Consider the following 21,692-nt stretch of genomic DNA (forward strand, 5'->3'; position numbering starts at 1 on the left):
CCCACAGGGCTCTCCCCAGTACCTCAGTGAACCCTGGCCAGAAGGTGCTCTCTCCTGCTTAAATCCTTTTATTCAAGAGAAGACAGGACCAGGAATAAGGACCCATGACTTCAGGGCTTCGAGAATCCCTACATGTACAAAGGCCAATGGGCAAAAGTTAACAGACCTCCGGTCCTCCAAGCAAGGCCCATCTGCCTCGGTTTCCCCATTTTGACCAGGTGGGAAAGTAGTTGGGCGGGGAGGTGTGCACAGGCCTCTGCACCCCGCCCGGAGGAATCTGGCGGAGTCCCCAGGTGAGGATTCTTCTGGAAAGAACCCAGCTCGGTTCCTGCGCGGGGCGGGCACCTAGGGGACTGCCCCCACTCCAACCGGCGCCCTCCCTGCCGCACATCGTCGCTTCCCCGGGCAGCAGCGAAAGACGCTTGAACCAGAAGAAAAAAGAGAGAGGAGAAAAAAAATTTGTCTCCCTGGCCCCGGGCCAGCGTCCCAGCCCCCCTCGCCGCCGGCGCGCTCCAGCCAGGGAAAACAACTGCTCACTTCTCCCTGCGTCCTCCCCGCGCGCTCCCTGCTTCCCGGCGGCCGCGGGAGAGGAGCCCGGCCAGGGGGAGGCGCGGAGCGGGCTGGCCGCCCGGCCTTCCTCTCCCCTCGCTCCTCCTCTCCGCCTCCACTTGCTCCGGCCTCCTCGCTGCGGCCTCAGTTCGGGGCCTGGCTGGGTTTCTCCCGGCCAGGGAAGTTTCTTCGCGCTACCCTCAGTGCAGCTTCCATCGCTCTCCCTCGCAACGGGGATCCCGGGCGCTCCTGCTGTCCCCTCCCTGCCCTTGGCTTCTCGCCCCGCTCTGCCCTCTGCTCCCAACACTCGATCCCCTGCTCGGGCTCGACCTCCAATCTCCGAGGGTCGTGCGGCCCCGGATGCCCGGGCCCCGAGGGGCTGCCCGCGGCCTGGCCCTTGCGATGCGCCAGGCCGGGGCATCGGGGCTGCTGGCGCTACTCCTGCTGGCGCTGCTGGGCCCCGGCGGCGGGGCCGAGGGGGGGCCGGCCGGCGAGCGGGGCACAGGCGGGGGCGGGGCGCTGGCCCGCGAACGCTTCAAGGTGGTCTTTGCGCCTGTGATCTGCAAGCGGACCTGTCTGAAGGGCCAGTGTCGGGACAGCTGTCAGCAGGGCTCCAACATGACGCTCATCGGAGAGAACGGCCACAGCACCGACACGCTCACCGGTTCTGGCTTCCGCGTGGGTGAGGGCCAGGGGGCTCTGGCTGGGGACATAAGGAAGGGCAGGCAACAGCACCAGGCAGGAAACAGAGTGGAGCATTGGGGATAAGAGATGGGGAGCTGGGATACATCGATCGCGGATCTGGGGCCAGGGATCTTGAGAGGCTGCGGTCCATGGAAGACAGTGAGGGGCTGGGCTTTTAAGTATTGGATAAGGGTTGAGGCTTAAGCTGGGGTCTCGGATGACACAGACTTCCTGGGAGGTGCTCAGTTCGAAGAGGGAGTGTACAAGGGGTTGGAGAGATGAGAGCAAGGGTAGGAATTCACGCAGAAGGGGGTAAATATTTCGCCCCCCAAACAGAAATCTTTCAACTGTCTCAAGTTTGGCCTGGTGGAAGGAGACACCTGTGTTCTCAGGAAGGTGGAGCTAGGATCAGGACTGGAATGGGGGAGTTAGCTCTTGGCAAAATCTGAGGGGGAAAGGCTTTGAGGCCTAAGAAGTAGGGTACTAAATAATGGCACTGACCTGATGGGGGGAGAGGGAGGTGTCATTTTGTGTCCTCCATCAGCTAGTCTGTTTCCTGTATAACTCATACGTTCCTATATAACTCATCTGAAAGACCCTCAGAGCTGCCTCCACCCCAAGTCTGAGGGCCTCCTGGTCAACCTAGAGCCCACCCCTTCCTTTAGCCTCTCTCTAAAGAGAAGGCCTGGTGCTCAAGACTCCTCCCCTGGGGCCCTGTGGGCTAGGCTGGGGGGAGGTGTCCCAGTGGTAATTACCCTCCTGGACAGGGTAATTAGGCCGTGCCCAGGATGGTACCAGGAAAACAGCCCCTCTCACACATTCTTATGTTCACTCACAGCTTCGGACCCAAGGAGTCCCACTGTGTGCTTCCCAGTTCTCATGAGGGCTCTGTGTGTGTGTATGTATGTGTATGCACACATGTGTATACACGTGCACAGGCTTTGGCATGGCACGATGTGATCACTTCGTGTTCTGTGTGTCTCGGGTGTGTGTCTACAGTCACTGTCTGGGAGTGTTTACACAATGAGCCTGTAGTATTTGTGTCAGAAGGAGTCTGTGTAGGACAGGATGACTGTGCATGTGAGCGTATGCATGCCCAGCCTCTCAGGCCCCCTGCAGGGCCATCCTGTGCAGGCTGCTGTCTCTGTCCATGCTGCCCACATCCCCCAGGCTCAGTGCCCGGGCCACAGTGGGAGGATGTCACTGAGAGGTCACACTCTCACCACCATGGGTGACTCACTGGAAAGCAGGAAGAAGAGGATTCTGCCCCCTCTGGCCCAGGACACACCTCTGTTGCCCTTGAGGCCTGGTCTCCAGAGACTAGACAGGATGGGATAGGCTAGTATGGGATGCTCTTAGCCCACCCTGATGATCAGGAATGAATTAGGGCTGCCCCTGTGAGTGTTCAGGAAAACAACACAGCCACCTTTCCTCCCCAGAATGTCGAGTGACCTTAGAGCAGGCAGGCAGGAGAGGAGCTGCGGTTGGGACTCAGGGACCTCCTTTGGAACACAGCGTTGAGGACCACCAGGCTTTGCCCTCCAAAAATGCCTTTCATAGTGGGAAAGGCAAATATGACTACAACTCGGGAAAGTGCCAGCCAGGCTGGGCAGAGGGTAGAGAATGGGAAAACCTCTCCTTTCTGGGAGAGACACGGCCCAGAATCAGATCAGGACATGAAGCAACTGGCAAGGAGTCAGGAATATAGGGATGGATAGGCTATAACCATGAGAACACTGGCACACTGGTAAAGGGTGGATAGGTAGGTCCTAGGCAGGGGTGCACAGGGGCCGAACAGAGGGAGTTGGAGTCAAAGAAGGTTCTGGAACATGGCCTCAAATGTAAGACAGGGAGTAGAAAAGTAAGATGAGTGAAGGGGGTAGGGTCTTCTCTGCTAGAACTTTGCCTGAGGCAGGTTATCTAATTATGCTGGGATTGTGGACGGGTGGGCAAAGACCCTGAGGAGGACCAGAGAGAGGCTTAGGGGACACTGTAGAGACTGCAAGTGGGATGCTAGAGTCTGTTACATGTGGCTGAACAGACAAGAATTCCCAGGGCTACGCCCAGGCAGACAGAGGTCCTGAGGTCTGTCAGTATCCTGGACCAGGTCCTGGTGAGGTTAGACATGGCATGTCGCTGGCAGCTGTATGAGCTGAGGTAGGTAGCAAGATGGAGGGAGGAGATGAGGATGAGCTAGGGGAGAAACTTGAGACCTGAGCTAAGGGGAGAGCTTCGGTTGTCACTTCTGCACAGTCTGTTCCACACTGGAGTAAGCGTCTGTATAGACAGCGCTCACTCATGGGAACATTACCACCATAGATGAGGTCCAGACGCAAGGGCCGGGGAAGTAACGCCTCAGAGATAAGGGCATGTGGCCAGGAGTTAAGCCTGGAACTTAAGACTCCACAAGTCCTGGAGAGAAAGGTTTCGGGGACCTACAGAAGGCCATTTTCATGGGTGGGACCTGTTGTCAAAGTCAGGTTCCCAATAAAGGCAGAGCTAATGGATGGTAAGGAAGTCCACACAGTGAGCCCAGGATGTGGGTGAGGATGGCCTGAAGAGAAACCAGGCCCTGACCCCTGTCTCCTCCTCAGTGGTGTGCCCTCTACCCTGCATGAACGGTGGCCAGTGCTCTTCCCGAAACCAGTGCCTGTGTCCCCCGGATTTCACGGGACGCTTCTGCCAGGTGCCTGCTGCAGGAACCGGAGCTGGCACCGGGAGTTCAGGCCCCGGCCTGGCCCGGACTGGGGCCGTGTCCACAGGCCCGCTGCCGCCCCTTGCCCCAGAAGGAGAGTCTGTGGCTAGCAAACACGCCATTTACGCGGTGCAGGTGATCGCAGATCCTCCCGGGCCGGGGGAGGGTCCTCCTGCACAACATGCAGCCTTCTTGGTGCCCCTGGGGCCAGGACAAATCTCGGCAGAAGGTACTAGGAGACGGGCAACCCGGGGGTGCTTAAACGGGCGGGCAATAAGGGTGGTCGGATCAAGGCGCGGGCCAGGCCCCAGAGGAGCTCAGCGCCGCGACCCTCCAGGAGCGGGACAGCCCTGAGGCCACCGCGCCCCGCCCCCCAGTGCAGGCTCCGCCCCCCGTGGTGAACGTGCGTGTCCATCACCCTCCTGAAGCTTCCGTTCAGGTGCACCGCATCGAGGGGCCGAACGCTGAAGGCCCAGCCTCTTCCCAGCACCTGCTGCCGCATCCCAAGCCCCTGCACCCGAGGCCACCCACCCAAAAGCCACTGGGCCGCTGCTTCCAGGACACATTGCCCAAGCAGCCTGTGAGTGAAACCGCAATTCCAAAAGAACAGTCATTCTATTTCAGGGTCACCTGAGTCACATCATGGCCGCATACAATTGAGTGTCACAGGTTGTGGCTGGAAAAAGGAAGAGGCCTCAGGAGGGAGGCCAGTGGGGGCGGGGCACTCGGTGATTCCTCTCCACATCCCTTCCTCTAGTGTGGCAGCAACCCTTTGCCTGGCCTTACCAAGCAGGAAGATTGCTGCGGTAGCATCGGTACTGCCTGGGGACAAAGCAAGTGTCACAAGTGCCCACAGCTTCAGTGTGAGTGCCTGGCTTAGTGTGGTATCCCCCACTGGGTGACTGATCCAGCTATCTTTCTCCCATCCCTGCTATGGGAATCTCCCCACCCCCACCACCCCCACACACACACACCAGTGCAGGCTCCACCCCCAAATTTGGTGGGGACCCTATCAAATCCTCTCTCTCCTCCCCAGAGCCCTCACTTCTCTCCTGCAGAACCCCAGTGTTTCCCCCCATCTCGTTGCTATTGCGTCTGTCCTTTCTCTGCAGATACAGGGGTGCAGAAGCCTGGACCTGTACGTGGGGAGGTGGGTGCTGACTGCCCCCAGGGCTACAAGAGGCTCAACAGCACCCACTGCCAGGGTATGGTCAGCTGGAGAGTCTGTGGACTGTAGGGTGGGCCAGTGGTCATGGGTGTGTCCCAAGGTGGGAGAGAAAGGGTCTGAGGAAGGCAGAACCCTCAAGTGTCTGGAGCAGCTTGCTGCCAGGTTATGGCCCAGCTATGAGAATCAAACTGTTTATCACAGATATCAACGAATGTGCGATGCCCGGCATGTGTCGCCATGGTGACTGCCTCAACAACCCTGGCTCTTATCGCTGTGTCTGCCCGCCCGGTTATAGCTTGGGTCCCTCGCGCACACAGTGCATTGGTGAGACTTGGGGACTCCTGGTCCTGTGGATTCACAAGGCTGGATGGGAGGGGGCAGAGCTTCAAGCAGAGTCAAGAGGTCACAAGAGGTCAGGGCGGGTTAAGGGTGGCTAGCAGAAAGGACAAGACCCAGAGCAGATAGAATCGGTGATGAGTCACATGACCTGAGATCAGAGGTCATGGAGGTCAGAGGAAGTCAGGGTTTGGTGAGAAGAGCAAATTCAGAGCGACTCTAATCAGGAGTCAGTGGTCACAGAGGTTTCAGCGAGTCCCAGGAGGGCAGGGCCACATATAGATCAAAAGGCTGACAGAACAGAGAAGCAGTGTCAGAAGCAACTGGGCAGAGGGACATAGCAATGCTCAGGTCCTGCCCCCCACTCCCACCCCTGCAGCCGACAAACCAGAGGAGAAGAGCCTGTGTTTCCGCCTTGTGAGCACCGAACACCAGTGCCAGCACCCTCTGACCACACGCCTAACCCGCCAGCTCTGCTGCTGTAGTGTGGGTAAAGCCTGGGGTGCCCGGTGCCAGCGCTGCCCGGCAGATGGTACAGGTAAGGCAGAGGCACATCATGGATGATGTAGGGATGGGACGGCGATCTGTGTACCCGTCCAGGAGTTCACTTGCTGTGGTGTCTGCATCTTGACCACAGCAGCCTTCAAGGAGATCTGCCCGGCTGGGAAAGGGTACCATATCCTCACCTCCCACCAGACGCTCACCATCCAGGGGGAAAGCGACTTCTCCCTCTTCCTGCACCCCGACGGGCCACCCAAACCCCAGCAGATTCCTGAAAGCCCCAGCCGAGCACCACCCCTCGAGGACACAGAGGAAGAGAGAGGTCTGGCTTGATCCAATAATTCCAGATCCACAGATAAGACTCATGGGTTAGCCGGGCGTGGTGGCGCACGCCTTTAATCCCAGCACTCGGGAGGCAGAGGCAGGTGGATTTCTGAGTTCTAGGCCAGCCTGGTCTACAAAGTGAGTTCCAGGACAGCCAGGGCTACACAGAGAAACCCTATCTCGAAAAAAACAAAACAAAACTCATGGGCTAACCTTCTAAGGCAATGGTTTGAAACCTGTGGGTTGGAACCCCTGGGGGGGGTGTCACATATCAGATATCCTGCCTATCAGATATTTAAATTAGGACTCAGAACAGTAGCAAAATTACAGTTATGAAGTAGCAATTAGATGATTTTATGGCTGGGGAGTCATCACAACATAAGGAACTGTAGAAAAGGGGAGAACCACTGCTCTAACATGTAAATCCCTAGCCTGAACACTGACACCCTCCACCCCGGGCCTTATTCCCTTGCCCTCACCTTACCTGACCTGAGCTGTCGCCTCCTAGGCTGGCACTGTACAGATGGAGCTTAACTGCTGCACTCTAGGCAATGGCTACTACGCAAATCACCCTAATCCCAGGATCTGAGCTTTGAGCCTTGATGCAAAGGCATGCCTTTTGAACGCTGAGACCTACCCTACCTATATACACCTTGATCCTTGACCTCCTGTTCTGACATAAATAATATCCCACCTTCTCTTTTAGGAGTGACCATGGACCCAGTGAGTATGGGAGCCCAGGTGGAGGGTGGGGAAACAGAGGAGCCAAGGAGGGCTTATGTTACTATACCCATAGCCAGTGAGTGAGGAGCGATCGGTGCAGCAGAGCCACCCCACTACCACCACCTCACCCCCCCGGCCTTACCCAGGTGAGCGAGGCATTGCAAGGGGGGGGAGGCTAAACCACTGGGAGGTCTGTGCTTGTGGAGTGTCCATGCTTGGGTGTAGCCTGCAGGAGGTAGGAGCCTTGCTTTCTGAAAAGCCCCTGCTTCTGCCTGCAGAGCTCATCTCTCGCCCCTCCCCACCTACCTTCCACCGGTTCCTGCCAGACTTGCCCCCATCCCGAAGTGCAGTGGAGATCGCCCCCACTCAGGTCACAGGTAAGGCCTGCCAGCAGGGCCACAGCCTGGATAGGCCGCACATCCAGCTTGGTTTTCCTCCTTCCAACACTCCGTAGGCTAGCGAGCGGGCTAGCACTTGCTCAGAACTTGGAGCCAGGGAAGGTCCAGTGAGCAGGAGAGGTGTCGCTGTACTTTTCCAGCGGCCTGTTCGTAAGATGGCCAGCTCAATCTGAGAGTCTTCATCAGTCAATTTGTATTTATTGAGCACCTACTATGTGCCCCCCAAATAAACCCCAACCAAAGCAAACAGATCAAGCCAGGTGTGGTGGCTCACACCTGTAATCTCAATACTCAGGAAGTGAAGACGGAAGGATTGCCTAGAGTTCAAAGTCAGCCTGGGCTATGGTATGAGACCCACAAAATAGAACAATAATTAAAGTCTAGCATGTCTCATAAATGCTACAAAAAGATAAGTCAGGAAGACGGGAAGTCTGAAGATTGTAATAGTAGGTAACAATGAGAGGTTGTGGGCTGTGTGTGTGTGTGTGTGTGTGTGTGTAGGGCTTAAAAGATTGCTAGACATTCAAGAGAAGTAGGGAGGGGAGGGACATGCAGAGTCAGAAGAAGAACATTCCAGGGAGGTTAAATCTGGGCAAAGGTGTAAGAAGTATGAATCATTGGTGGAGGAGGGAAAAACCACAGAGAAGCAGGGGAGCCAGCTCATGGGGCCGCCATTACAGGCTCGGGGTTTGTGCCAAAGGGTATGAGAAACGTCTGCAAGGACGTGGGCATAGGAATGATTGCCAACACGGACTGAGCTGTCTCTCTGCCAGGCTCTATGTGAAGAACTTCACAGACAGCATCAGTCTGCTCTCTTACTCTGAAGGGGAAATGCTTGCCTCGTTTTCCAGATGAAAAAGGCCCAGGTTTAGAGAGGCTTAGCAGTTTGTCCCAGGTCACAGAGAAGCTAGATGGAGCCTAAGTCATAGGGACTCCAAGGCCACAATCATTGACCCTGACTGAAACCCTGAGCCTAGATGAGCTTATGAGATGAGGGGCTCAGGTGGAAGGTGACTACCCCTGGGGATTGTGAGAATGTGGAGGACAAGGTGACTGGGAGGGGAGCGAGAAAGCCAATGGACAGGTGCGAGGCAGAGAGCAGCCTGCAAGGGCCCGCTGGCCAGGTGTATTCGGGCAGAGCTGAGTTTAGCATCACCCTGGGCTTCATGAAAAAGGTGGGGATCAAAAGGGAGAGGAGGAAGTGGAGCTTATAAACCCGAGGGCGAGCAGAGCTCCCCCATCCGAGCATCTGGACACAGCTGTGTTCCTAGGACTGACTGGTATCTGTCTTGGGAGGGGAGACAATCGACCATTTGGGTGGAAAATGGAGGACCCACGTCCTTGGAGCAAGGGGTGTTGATGTCACTGGCTAGAAGATAATAGTAAATCTGAAGCTGCAGGGTTTAAACTATTGAGGGGACTGGGAAGAACATTGTCTCAGAGACTCTTTTTTTTTAATATTTTTTATTACATATTTTCCTCAATTACATTTCCAATGCTATCCCAAAAGTCCCCCATAGCGCCCCCCACTTCCCTACCCACCCATTCCCATTCTTTTGGCCCTGGCATTCCCCTATATTGGGGCATATAAAGTTTGCAAGTCCAATGGGCCTCTCTTTCCAGTGATGGCCGACTAGGCCATCTTTCGATACATATGCAGCTAGAGACAAGAGCTCCGGGGTTCTGGTTAGTACATCATGTTGTTCCAACAATAGGGTTGCAGATCCCTTTAGCTCCTTGGGTACTTTCTCTAGCTTCTCCATTGGGAGCCCTGTGATACATCCAATAGCTGACTGTGAGCATCCCTCCTGTGTTTGCTAGGCCCCGGCATCGTCTCACAAGAGACAGCTATATTTGGGTCCTTTCAGCAAAATCTTGCTAGTGTATGCAATGGTGTCAGTGTTTAGAAGCTGATTATGGGGTCTCAGAGACTCTTGGCAGCTGGGCGTGGTGGCGCACACCTTTAATCCCAGCACTCAGGAGGCAGAGGCAGGTGGATTTCTTAGTTCGAAGCCAGCCTGGTCTACAAAGTCAGTTCCAGGATAGCCAGGGCTACACAGAGAAACCCTGTCTCGAAAAACCAAAAACCAAAAACAAAAACAAACAAACAAACAACAAAAAAAAGAACATAGGACACTTCGCCGTTGTGGTTTGATTTGAGGTGACAGGGGTCAGGCTCTTAGAATCCTAGGCAGGCATGAAAGTAAGGATGGTGGCAGGGATGGCAAGGACACCGGAGTCCTGTTTGGAGACTTTCTGGAACATTGGCGTTAGTATTACTTGAGATAACGTTTAGGAAATCCTAGGATTTAAATACCAGTGTGCAGAAGCCAGAGGTCACTGCCTGACTAAGCTCTCCAGGTCAGTAGGGTTGGTGTGTCAGTCTCTGCCTCTGGAGTGTGGCAGAAAACACCTATTCCCTGATCAGCCCTTGACCCGATCCCCTCATGCCACAGAGACCGATGAGTGCCGATTGAACCAGAATATCTGTGGCCATGGACAGTGTGTGCCTGGCCCCTCGGATTACTCCTGCCACTGTAACGCAGGCTACCGGTCACACCCGCAGCACCGCTACTGTGTTGGTGAGCAGGGGTGTGTGGACAGGGGTTGGCTGGGGAGGAGCCCCAGAGCCGCCTCAGGGGCTCACAACTCGCCTTTGATGTTTCCTTGCCTGCTGATCCTTCCAGACGTGAACGAATGCGAGGCAGAGCCCTGCGGCCCCGGGAGAGGCATCTGCATGAACACTGGTGGCTCCTACAATTGTCACTGCAACCGAGGCTACCGCCTCCACGTGGGTGCAGGGGGCCGCTCGTGCGTGGGTGAGCGCAACCAGCTCCTGGCTAACCCGGGTATACTGGGTGGGACCAGCTCCTACTGCCCGCCCCACGTCCCATTGCACCCTGTCTTTGCTCAGACCTGAACGAGTGCGCCAAGCCTCACCTGTGTGGGGACGGTGGCTTCTGCATCAACTTCCCTGGTCACTACAAATGCAACTGCTATCCTGGCTACCGGCTCAAGGCCTCCCGACCACCCATTTGCGAAGGTGGGTTACCCTCCAGACCAAAGCGGGCATCACAACCGTCCCTCGACTTAGGATGGAAGCAAGAGGCACCCATCTCTGATCCTCTCAGGCCGGGGTCAGGAAAGCTAAAACTGGTCCGTTTTGCCTGGATTTGTGATGGAAGGAGGCCCTGTCGGGGACTATGAGCATCGGACCACCTATGTTGACCCCAGACATGTTCTCTTCCTTTTCCCTTCCATGCAGACATCGACGAGTGTCGCGACCCTAGCACCTGCCCTGATGGCAAATGTGAAAACAAACCTGGCAGCTTCAAGTGCATCGCCTGCCAGCCTGGCTACCGTAGTCAGGGGGGCGGGGCTTGTCGTGGTGAGGGCGGGTCTGGTTCCACGTGGGGGGCGGGCCTCCAGAGAATAGAGTTCCCGCCCCTGGCCCTTGGAGGGTTGCCTCACCTCGGCAGTTTGTCGGTAGGGCACAGTACTAGCACTAGCGTTCTTCCCTGCAGATGTCAACGAATGCTCCGAGGGTACCCCCTGCTCTCCTGGATGGTGTGAGAACCTTCCGGGTTCTTACCGTTGCACGTGTGCCCAGGGATACGAGCCCGCACAGGACGGCCTCAGTTGCATAGGTGAGCTCCAGCATGCTGGGCAGACCAGATACTCTCATTCACAGAGGTTAGAGAGTGGGTCACCCTGTAAAACCAGTGGTTGGTGGGGGACGCATTCTGCAGTCTTACTAAAGCTATGTTTTCAGCGAAGCAGCTGGACCTTGAAAAGTAGATTCTTTTTAAGTGTATGGATGTTTTGCCTGAATGCATGCATGTGTACCACGTACATACCTAGTGTCTTCAGAAACCAAAAATGGGGGGGAAGGGTGTGGGGGACTTTTGGGATAGCACTGGAGATGTGAATGAAGAAAGTACCTAATTTTAAAAAATGCAAAAAAAAAAAAAAAAACCTGAGGTAAATATTGTAAGCATTCGGCTACATTGTTTGAAATGGGTCAAAAATTTGGTGTTGCTGACCTCAGTGAACTCCCAAGTGGGTGCGTGCTGTGTACGAGCAGTAAATGCCCTTAACTATTGAACCAACTCCTGTCCCTTAAGAGATGNCACGTACATACCTAGTGTCTTCAGAAACCAAAAATGGGGGGGAAGGGTGTGGGGGACTTTTGGGATAGCACTGGAGATGTGAATGAAGAAAGTACAAAAATTTAAAAAATTCAAAAAAAAAAAAAAAAAAAAAAAAAAAAAAAAAAAAAAGAAAGAAAGAAACCAAAAAAGGAGACCAGTCTTCTGGAACTGGGGTTGCTGACCTCAGTGAACTCCCAAGTGGGTGCGTGCTGTGTACGAGCAGTAAATGCCCTTAACTATTGAACCAACTCCTGTCCCTTAAGAGATGACACTTTGAAACTTTAGTTTGAGAAGCTTAATAATTTGAAGGAAAAGAAGATGTCAGACTGGGGGACTCATTAGTCCTCTTCTTGTGGCAATGTTTAAGTACCGAAAACTAGACTAGAGACTAGAATTCAGACAAACTGGGAAACTTGGCAAACTTGTCAACTAGCAGAGACAGAGGCCTGAAGGACAGAGGCTTGCGTTTCTCTAAAGGACAGTAGGAGTTAGCTAAGCAAAGAAGAACTGAGAGCAGCAGGCTTTGTGGAGGATGAGTGGGATGAGGGCAGTGGGCTGGGCTGGCCATGAGATGCTCTGATAGTAGAATAAGTTGGTTGGGTGTCAAGGTCAGGGAAAGAGGGGAGTCTGGTTTGGTGACTCCATGCATGGTGCTGTTCATTGGGATAGGTCCCTGGGATTGGGCCCCTTTAAAGGGGAGGTTGGGGGCCTATCCATGTTAGATAAGCTCAGTAGGGTGGCCCATTTGGGTCTCTCAGTCAGAAATGCCATAACCTGAGAATGCAGGTTAGGCGTCTTGAACCAGACATGTCCCTATGGAGCTATGGTCTGTGGATTATGGGGGCTATGGTGAGTTGAGCCTGTGTACCCAAGGAGACAGAGTTGGATAGAAGAGCATCTAGCAGAGCCTTTTGGTACCAACACTAGGGGAGGCAGGCTAGATGAAAGGGCATCAGGAGATGGGGGAAGAGGCATGGTAGGGCTGATGGAAGGTGGCTGAGCTTTCTGAGCAGCACCTGAGAAGCTAAAGGACCCTAAGCAGCATGGGAAGAGAGGGTCCCTCTTGTTTGGTGAATGTGGATGACGAGTGGGAAGACATGAGCTCTTATAGCATCAAGTATCGCCATGGACTTTTGGGAACACTTGACTTGGCACCCATGCATGGTTTTTATGTGGGAGCAGGGTAGAAGCCCCCTGGGCCTCAGCTTTGCGCTCCTGACAAATGGGCAGCAGTGGGAGAACAGTAACTGAAGCCTGAGCCCACGGAACCTGCTCCCCTGACGCTTCTCTGTGCCCCGCAGACGTAGATGAGTGTGAGGCTGGGAACGTGTGCCACGATGGCATCTGCACGAACACACCGGGCTCTTTCCAGTGTCAGTGCCTCTCTGGCTATCATCTGTCAAGGGATCGGAGCCGCTGTGAGGGTGAGGGGTCCTAAGCCGGGGCGCTGGCTTGTTCTTCCCTACCCCGGGATCTCTACTGCCCAGCTCCAAGGCCCATCCAGATCCCAGTTGTGATTTGAGGGTGTGGGAGTGACCCAGGGTTCTCGGAGTAGGAAACTCAGATAACTCCAGGCGGTGTGTACGGAGTCAACCCATGAAATTATCCAAACCATAATCTCCTACAGACATCGATGAATGTGACTTCCCTGCGGCCTGCATTGGGGGTGACTGCATCAATACCAATGGTTCCTACAGATGTCTCTGTCCCCAGGGTCATCGGCTGGTGGGCGGCAGGAAGTGCCAAGGTATGAGAAGTTGGCGAGGGATTCTGAAAGGAGGGAGAGGCAGGGCAGTGTTTTTTTTTTTTTTTTTTTTTTTGACACACTGTAGCTCTTCTCTATCTATTTGGCACACTGTAGCTCTTCTCTATCTATTTGACACACTGTAGCTCTTCTCTATTTGACACACTGTAGCTCTTCTCTATCTATTTGATACACTGTAGCTTTTCTGTAGTCTTTGTATCCATCCATTCCCCATCAATCCATCTAACCCATTCACCAGTGTATTTGTTCTCTAACAAGGGTCGCCCTGCTGGCCGCAGTGTTTCTGTGTTGCTTATTTTTCCTTTTTTATTTTTTATTTATTTATTTTTGGTGTTTTTTTTTTTTTTTTGAGACAGGGTTTCTCTGTATAGCACTGGCTGTCCTGGAACTCACTTTGTAGACCAGGCTAGCTTCGAACTCAGAAATCCGCCTGCCTCTGCCTCTAGAGTGCTGGGATCAAAGGCGTGAGCCACCACACCCAGTTTATTTTTCCTTTTTGTGCATGTGTGTTTGCCTGAATCATGTCTGAACCACATGTATACATCCCTGTGGAGGCCAGAAGAGGGCATTGGAGCTACAGATGGTTGTGAGTGGACATGTGGGTGCTGGGTCATCTGGAAGAGCAGCCAAGTGTTCACAAGGGCAGAGCCATCTCTCCAGCCCCTCTGGTCAGCCTCTTACAGATATGATAGTCTGACCTATCAACCAACTGACCTCCATGTACCTTCACTGTCACGTGATACCTGCACACCCCTGTTTGCCAAGTGGTGTAATAAGTATTTCATCAATGAACTGGGGCTTCTACATTGGAGGGGGACATGAAAATGAGCCTCAGGTTCAGGGTGAGGGTACCCAGAAGCTAATTAAAGGGAGATGACTGTAGAGTGGAGATTCAAAACATAAGGAGTCTTTTAGCAGGGCTCTGAGGAGGGAAGGGATCCCTCTGAGTGGGAAGGGGTCTCTAAGTGGGGGCTCTGGGTGTGAAGGGTCTCTCAGCAGAGGCTCTGGGTGGGAAGAATCTCTCTGCAGTGTCACGAACAGCAGTTGCAATGTACTCAGTGTGTCTTTTGGAGGGGTAGGGACAACTCTACCTTAAGCAAAACTTTGGGAGGAGTGAAAGAGTGCAGAGCCAAGTTTGATGGCATTACCTGCCATCCCAGCTGCATAGGAGGTTGAGGCAGGAGGATATCAAGCAACTGACGATCCATCAAGGAATAGCCAAACTGAAAGGGAGCGGGAGATGAGCAGGAAGGTCTCCATGTCAGCTGAGGGTCAGGAGCTCATTCCAGTGACACAGGATGACAGCAGTGTCACAAACCTACCCGCACAGACAGACAAACAGGCCCAAGGGGACTTCTGTTGTATGCCCTTTGAAACCAAAGCAGAAACTCAGGTTCTGAGCCTGTGTGAGGTGTTTGGGCACACCCCAGGGAAAAGGGGCTGTGTCTCTCCACAGCCGAGGTTGTTCTTGCTTCCTGGTCTCCTTGCCTCTCCTAGATATAGATGAGTGCAGCCAGGACCCAGGCCTGTGCCTGCCCCATGGGGCCTGCGAGAACCTCCAGGGCTCCTATGTCTGTGTCTGTGATGAGGGTTTCACACTCACCCAGGACCAGCATGGGTGTGAGGGTGAGTACCCTCTCTTCTCTCAGACCGGTAACCCTTGGAGCTACAGCTGGCTGGGACATGTGTCCCAGTTCCACCTTTTGGAATTTCTGGAACAGGAAGAAATCCTCTTTGCCTGGGAGGAGTGGGTGGAGCTAGACCTCTCCCCAAGTGACAAGGAGGGCTAGGGCAGGTGAAGGCCAGAGTGGGTACAGTTTTGGGGTACAGTAGACAGGGCCAAAGCTACTATCTCCATGAATTTGAACTGTCACCTTCTCCAGAGGTGGAGCAGCCCCACCACAAGAAGGAGTGCTACCTTAACTTCGATGACACAGTGTTCTGTGACAGTGTATTGGCTACCAATGTCACTCAGCAGGAATGCTGTTGCTCTCTGGGAGCTGGCTGGGGAGACCACTGCGAAATCTATCCCTGTCCAGTCTACAGCTCAGGTAGGAGGGGTGTACCCACCCCTTCCCAGAGCTCCCTTTTGTTCATCAGGAAACCAAAGGGCTCTGGGTGGGTGGGAGGGAAAGGAGGAGAGAGCAGATGGATGTGTGGCCAGTGCGTGCTCAGCCCTGCTTTTCCTGCCCTCTCTCACCCTGCAGCCGAATTTCACAGCCTGTGTCCTGATGGGAAAGGCTACACTCAGGACAACAACATTGTGAACTACGGCATTCCAGCTCACCGTGGTAAGCTCCGACCTGCCGCCTCCTTGCTTCTTTCCGTTACAGTTCGGCTTAGTTTAAGGGTGCTGGTTGGGTCTGCCACTCGCTGGGTAAACTCCACCCCTTACAACAGCTTGACCCCAAGGATCCCCACCCAAAACCCAGCCTTGGGTTCAACTCTCCCAATAAGCCCCACCCACGAGTCTCAGCCAAGGGGCCCAAAGCTCCAAGTGAAGCCTGAGGCCATTGGGCACTCACGGTTCCCTTGGTCACACAGACATCGACGAATGCATATTGTTTGGGGCAGAGATCTGCAAGGAGGGCAAGTGTGTGAACACGCAGCCCGGCTACGAGTGCTACTGCAAGCAGGGCTTCTACTACGACGGCAACCTGCTGGAGTGCGTGGGTGAGCCCAGCTACAGTGCTTCCCGGGGAAGCAGCCTAATCCAGGCCCGCTCCTGTCACCAGCCCTTCTTTCTCTCCCCAGACGTGGATGAGTGCTTGGATGAGTCTAACTGCAGGAACGGAGTGTGTGAGAACACACGTGGCGGCTACCGCTGTGCCTGCACACCGCCGGCAGAGTACAGCCCCGCACAGCGCCAGTGTCTGAGCCCGGAGGAGATGGGTGAGGCCCGGGGAATCAGTGCGGGGAGGAGCAGAAGGGACCAGAGCCCATGCTGAATTGTGATTACCACCTCCACCAACCCCCTCGATGTCCCATAGACGTGGATGAGTGCCAGGATCCGGCTGCTTGCCGCCCTGGCCGCTGTGTCAACCTCCCGGGCTCCTACCGCTGCGAGTGTCACCCGCCCTGGGAGCCCGGGCCCTCCGGCCGCGACTGCCAGCTCCCCGAGAGCCAGGCGGGTGAGGGCGACATTCGTCCTGGGCCGATTTTGAGTTCTGTCAGGGTGGAGCCCCCGGGCTACAGCCCGCAGCCGGGATGGGACAGCAGTGGGTAGTCCCTGCCTCCCTCCTGTTGATGTGGGTCATGTTCCACAGAGCACGCTCCAGAGAGACGTGAAGTGTGCTGGGGCCAGCGAGGAGAGGACGGCATGTGTATGGGGCCCCTGGCGGGACCTGCCCTCACTTTTGATGACTGCTGCTGCCGCCAGGGCCGCGGCTGGGGTACCCAGTGCAGGCCGTGCCCGCCACGTGGCACCGGTGAGCTACCCCTGAGGGACTAGAGGTAGGGAGAGGCATACAGCAGTGTTGCTGACTCTTGTACCCACTTCCAGGGTCCCAGTGCCCGACTTCACAGAGTGAGAGCAATTCTTTCTGGGACACAAGCCCCCTGCTACTGGGGAAGTCTCCGCGAGGTGAGGCCAAGGGAGCAAAGGTGTGGATTAGTGGCCATCAGTGGGAGCCCATATTGATATCTGTATTCCTCTGGCCCACATAGACGAAGACAGCTCAGAGGAGGATTCAGATGAGTGCCGTTGTGTGAGCGGACGCTGTGTGCCACGGCCAGGCGGGGCAGTATGCGAGTGTCCTGGAGGCTTTCAGCTGGACGCCTCCCGTGCCCGCTGCGTGGGTGAGCAAGACGTTAGGGACAGAAGGGCAGAGTCCGCGGGGTGCAGATTGCACCACAGTGGGACTTGACAAGCCTGCATCTGTTATGCCATCTTGCAGACATTGACGAGTGCCGAGAACTGAACCAGCGGGGACTGCTGTGTAAGAGCGAGCGGTGCGTGAACACCAGTGGATCCTTCCGCTGTGTCTGCAAAGCTGGCTTCACGCGCAGCCGCCCTCACGGGGCCTGCGTGCCTCAGCGCCGCCGCTGATGATGCAGCCTTAGTCCACACCTCAGTGATCGATCATCGAGGGTATTTTCCACTGAAAGTGGAGACAAGTACATCCTTTGCTCCTGACCAAAGAGAGCATGGACCCAAGGATCCTTCAGGGCCCACAAATCTCCTTCCCACACCCCAACACCCAAGGGTGCTCCTGTCTGCAGAGTGCCGTCTGCTTTCTCCCCAAGGGTGATTCCTAGAAACTTCAACGTCAGATCTGCCCCTTAAATTTACTCTTGGCTTTCAAGGCAAATTGATACTCATATCCAAAGCTGGTTGGGATGGCAGCATCAAGACCTACTGCTTGGCGGGTTGGGCTGAGCTGGGACCCAGGATGTGAAATAGAATTTATTGTGGCTCTGATTATGTACACTAGATGTGCCTGACCTGCTGACCAGGCTCACATGGTTTGTACAATAAATACATCCGCCGGGCCTGCTCTCCAGTGATTGGAAGTGCCCAGTGGCTTGGGGGTGGGGTTGTCAGTCCAGCTTCCGGGCTCCCAGCTTCATGGGCCCCTTGGTGGTCTTTTTCTCTGCCCGTTTGGCTTCCATTTCTCTTCTCCTTTCCTCTCGCTTTTTCCGGGCCAGCTCTGCCTTTACCTGTCCTGGGATCAGGAAGGGAAGGCCGAGTGGGCTGAGCAGTCTCAGGTCTCTTGTCCCACACCTGCCCACGGGGCCCTGTCCGCTCCTCATGGGAAATACTCACTGCTCTCAGCCTCCAAGCCTTCCCAGTTGTCTTCACCCCAAGAGTCTGGGTCTGGCCTGGGCTGAAAGGGAAAGCGGAAGCTGCAGTAGAGGCAATGCCCAGCACAGCCCAGCCCAGCACAGTTCGCTCCAAGCTGTGCTCTAGTGAGCCCGTACCTGAGCACTGGGACGAACAGACAGGGCAGCAAAGGGGTCGCCCTTGTCACTGGGCTCTGCACCACCCCAATTATAGTCGCTAGCTAGCCGCGTGCCTTCTGGAGGTGGCTCCACAGAGCTGGGTTCCTGCCAGCCCTGGTCCCAGGAGCCCTCAACTTCCCAGCTGCTCCAATGTGATTCCAGAGATTTGTGGTCTGGGTGGTTGGCCTGGGAGTAGACAATGGGAAAGGCCAGGTAGAGTAAATGACCACAGTGCTCCATAGAGACCCCTGCCTGACCCTGCCCGACCCAGCCCACCTGTCCAGCTCGGCTCCCTTGGCCCTTGGCACTCCAGTCATCCTGCTGTGCCAACACGGATTCAGCTTCCTGCTGCAGGGTAAGGAGGAGAACAACATGAGCAGCAATAATCCTCAACCCCCGAGAGGGCAAGGACAGTGAGTGAGCCTCCCGGCCATGGCATTTTTAATTGTTTTGAGTCCTACCAGCCCTCTCTTCTCTGACCCAGCTCTAGGGACCCTGGGGTTGACTAGGAGGAGCTCAGTGGCTGTTGCTGGCCTATTATGACTGACCAAAGCTCCCTCCCTACCAGGATGGCATGCAGATGAGGGTGGCCCAACTCTGGTCTGCACACTCCTCAGAAGGACAGCCTGTGCCTTGAGCTGGCGTCCCTGGTGAGGCCTCCTCGGCCCTGCTCACCTCCAAGCTGCCCCAGTCCTCATCGTCCCATCTGTCAGCAGTGGCACTGTCTTCTGCATTGTCCTTGTCTTCTTCCTGTGTCTCCCAGTGCCCTGAGGTTGCAGGGGTGGCCTGGGCAAGGGCAGGGGCTGGAGCAGGATTTCCTAGGAGACAGGGTTCTTGGGGTAAAGTGGCTAAGAGGAAAGGGGTGAAAGGAGTAGGGGTGCCACGGAGGCCCAAAGAGTGACTAGCCGATGCCCCATGCCTTATGTCCCTGTCACTGCAGCAGGGGGACCTGACAATAGCTTTCAGCCCTCAGCCACTGATGCGGCGAGCCTGGGACTCACCCTCTGGCACTGGTCTCTGGGGCACAGTGGTATCAGACGGCACAGGTGTGGGGTGTGCTCGGATCAGCTTGGAGGTGAGAGAGGATACCCCAGTCACAGCCCAGCCTGCCCAGCTGGCTGCAGCTCCTCCTGTTCCAGGACTGGACGCTGCATGGACATCCTTCTCTGGACAGTGAGAGAGATGCAGATATAGGCTTCATGTTGAGATCACAAAGGGCCCAGCTCTGCCACACAGTGATGCTCGGAAAACCCTCCCTAGCCCAGTCTTCCAATCTATGGAACATCTATGGCGACTTGCTGGGGGTTTCCAGCTTTCAGATGCTCTCATGGGATAGGACATACCAGGGGACAGTAAAAGACAGAGTCAGGCAGTGGTGGCGCATGCCTTTAATCCCAGCACTTGGAGGCAGAGGCAGGTGGATTTCTGAGTTCAAGGCCAGCCTGGTCTACCAAGTTCCAGGACACCAAGGGCTACACAGAGAAACCCTGTCTTGAAACAAACAAACAAACAAACAAACAAACAGTGCATAGAAAGAACACAAGTGTGGGTCACTCACCTACTTCTGCCAGCTGGGTGGGATCCTCTGACACAGACTCTAATTTGGACAGGAAGCTTCGAATGGTCTTAAAGGCCTGTGGAGTAGCAGAGGCCCCAGCACTTCCAGGGTGTGGCCAAGCCTCAGAGAGACTGAATATCCCCAAGCCCCGCCCCCAGGTCTGCCCTGGCTGCGCCTTACCTGGTCCCGCACAGATTTCTCAGGGTCCACAGTAAGGCCGCAGAGCACAGGCAGGATCTTATGGGCACAGTCATCCATCGAATAGAGATTGTGTGTGGCAGCAAAGCCCAGGACACCCGCAACCCGGGATGGTGCAAATGGGTCCTTAGTGGCTCTGCTGAAGGCGGAGGTGAGGACCCTGTGTCTAGTCTGAGGGCCCGGGTGGATGGAAAAGGATGCTTGAATATACAGAGGCAATAAGCAGCCCCAAGCCACCAGACCTCACTTCCCACTTCCCAGGGCAGGGCCAACCAAGGTCTAAAAATAGGAACTTAAAGAAAAGAATTTATGTTGGGTAGAGGTGGCACGCACCTTTAATTCCAGCACTCACGAGAGACAAGTTCATCTCTTGAGTCTGAGGCTAGCTTGGGCTATAGAGCTGGTTCTAGGATAGTGAGGGCTGCTACACAGAAAAACCTTATCTCACAAAACCAAAGACTTTCTCCTGGACCACACTGCCTCACAGTGTATGGCGCAGCCACCCCAAGGCTGAGTATGTCTTCCCTCCTTCCCTAGTGCTGGTCCTACTCAATCATTAGATTTGTTGGTTTGTTTTTGAGACAGTCTCCCTATGTAGTTCTGGCTGTCCTAGAACTGACTGTAGACCAGGTTGGCCTCAAACTCAGAGATCCACCTGCCTCTGCCTCTACCTCTGCCTCCCAAGTGCTGGGACTACAGGCGTGTGTCACCATGCCCAACTTTCATTCAGTCTTATTAACTGTCCAGGCCTGGCACAAGTTCGAGTGTTGTGTAAATGACCTACGGTTAACTCCGCCTCAGGAAGCCCAAGCCCAAGCCCTAGGCTAGCGATGCTCAGGACTGAGGACCATGCTCTGGGACAGGACCCTCTCTAGCCCAAGAGGAGGCTGCCATCCTTCCACAGCTTTGCAGGACACTCACACTAGCACTGAGATAGGAGCCGATTTTGCCCAAGCAGACCGTGGTGTTGCAGCGGATGGGACCCTGGTCGTCCTTGGCTTGTAGCCTTGCGAAGTGCTTCATCAATTCTACATTGAGGTTGGCCTCATTCAGCTTTGGGGCCAAGAGCAGCATGGACTGTAAAGAAGAGAGAGAGAGGGACTGTGAGCCAGGGCAAGAATGGACTCCTGGGAGGATGCGCAGGCCACTAGTGGGCTGTCAGATCAGCCTAGCTCAGTCCCACCCCAACTAGCATATTAAAACAGGGAGTCCTCCGTTTCCAGTTCTCTTTTATGGCCAGACACAGAAGCTTGCCTGCATTCTGTCCCGTCAAACTTACATACCAACACACTCTGACACCCACTCTACCAAACCGGTTCACTCAGATTGAGGTCACTGATGACCTCCAATTTGCTACATTTGATTTTCAATTTAATTTTGCTTTGTAGCCCAGGCTATCCTTGAATTTGCAATCCTCCTGCTTCAACCTCCTCAATGCTAGGATTAGAGGCATGCACCACCATGCCCAGACTCAGCCATTAAATTTATTTACTTTGACAGAAGTCACAACAAGAATGCAAGGCAAGACCTGAAGGCAGAAACCAGGCATGGAAATCAAGCCTTTAAGCCCGGCACTCAGGAGGCAGAGGCAGGTTTATGTCATTAAGTTCAAGCCCAACCTGGTCTACACAATGAGTTCCAGGACAGCCAGAGCTATATAAAGAGACCCAGTTTTAAAAAGCCGCGCGGCGGTGGGGGAGG

The 21,692-nt window shown here is 54.9% G+C and overlaps 2 protein-coding genes across 6 annotated transcripts in view; one reads left to right on the forward strand and one right to left on the reverse strand.

The window, feature by feature from the left end:
- On the forward strand, window positions 1–17,785 carry Ltbp3 (latent transforming growth factor beta binding protein 3). 4 transcript variants are annotated; one of them, XM_021152498.2, is made up of 28 exons: window positions 584–1,231; window positions 3,828–4,157; window positions 4,306–4,508; window positions 4,686–4,791; window positions 5,041–5,133; window positions 5,298–5,420; window positions 5,812–5,970; window positions 6,070–6,255; window positions 6,964–6,980; window positions 7,054–7,126; window positions 7,259–7,357; window positions 9,835–9,960; window positions 10,066–10,197; window positions 10,293–10,421; window positions 10,644–10,766; window positions 10,903–11,025; window positions 12,831–12,953; window positions 13,157–13,276; window positions 14,792–14,920; window positions 15,178–15,345; window positions 15,502–15,585; window positions 15,839–15,967; window positions 16,049–16,186; window positions 16,285–16,425; window positions 16,561–16,722; window positions 16,797–16,877; window positions 16,961–17,092; window positions 17,191–17,430. In XM_021152498.2, exons 1-28 carry the CDS (start codon window positions 910–912, stop codon window positions 17,340–17,342), a joined length of 3,903 nt encoding a protein of 1,300 aa, XP_021008157.1. In that variant the 5' UTR covers window positions 584–909; the 3' UTR covers window positions 17,343–17,430. The 4 variants fall into 4 exon arrangements, with proteins under 4 accessions (XP_029328437.1, XP_021008157.1, XP_029328438.1 ...); XM_029472578.1 differs by having other exon boundaries at window positions 1,077–1,231; window positions 4,357–4,508; XM_029472579.1 differs by having other exon boundaries at window positions 1,077–1,231; window positions 3,828–4,063; window positions 4,311–4,508.
- The window catches only part of Scyl1 (SCY1 like pseudokinase 1), a 12,695-nt gene continuing 8,684 nt past the window's right edge, over window positions 17,682–21,692 (reverse strand). Inside the window, exons 9-17 of one of the 2 annotated variants that reach the window (XM_021152502.1) lie at window positions 20,913–21,068; window positions 19,974–20,162; window positions 19,794–19,869; window positions 19,237–19,401; window positions 18,911–19,053; window positions 18,512–18,583; window positions 18,215–18,421; window positions 18,060–18,120; window positions 17,682–17,958 (exon numbers count right to left, since the gene is read on the reverse strand). In XM_021152502.1, coding sequence (XP_021008161.1) covers window positions 17,834–17,958; window positions 18,060–18,120; window positions 18,215–18,421; window positions 18,512–18,583; window positions 18,911–19,053; window positions 19,237–19,401; window positions 19,794–19,869; window positions 19,974–20,162; window positions 20,913–21,068 — 1,194 coding nt within the window. In that variant the 3' untranslated portion in view covers window positions 17,682–17,833. The remainder of the gene's footprint in view (window positions 17,959–18,059; window positions 18,121–18,214; window positions 18,422–18,511; window positions 18,584–18,910; window positions 19,054–19,236; window positions 19,402–19,793; window positions 19,870–19,973; window positions 20,163–20,912; window positions 21,069–21,692) is intronic. The other variant, XM_021152503.2, reaches the window with a different exon arrangement.

This window comes from Mus caroli, chromosome 19 (genome assembly GCF_900094665.2).
Source record: "Mus caroli chromosome 19, CAROLI_EIJ_v1.1, whole genome shotgun sequence".
In the NCBI taxonomy this organism is placed as follows: Eukaryota; Metazoa; Chordata; class Mammalia; order Rodentia; family Muridae; genus Mus; species Mus caroli.

Coding starts and splice junctions, on each gene's coding strand:
- Ltbp3 (XM_021152498.2), top strand. CDS start 910: ATGCCCGGGCCCCGAGGGGCTGCCCGCGGCCTGGCCCTTGCGATGCGC. Junction 11,026..12,830: donor GGACGGCCTCAGTTGCATAG/GTGAGCTCCAGC, acceptor TGTGCCCCGCAG/ACGTAGATGAGTGTGAGGCT. Junction 16,187..16,284: donor TCTGAGCCCGGAGGAGATGG/GTGAGGCCCGGG, acceptor GATGTCCCATAG/ACGTGGATGAGTGCCAGGAT.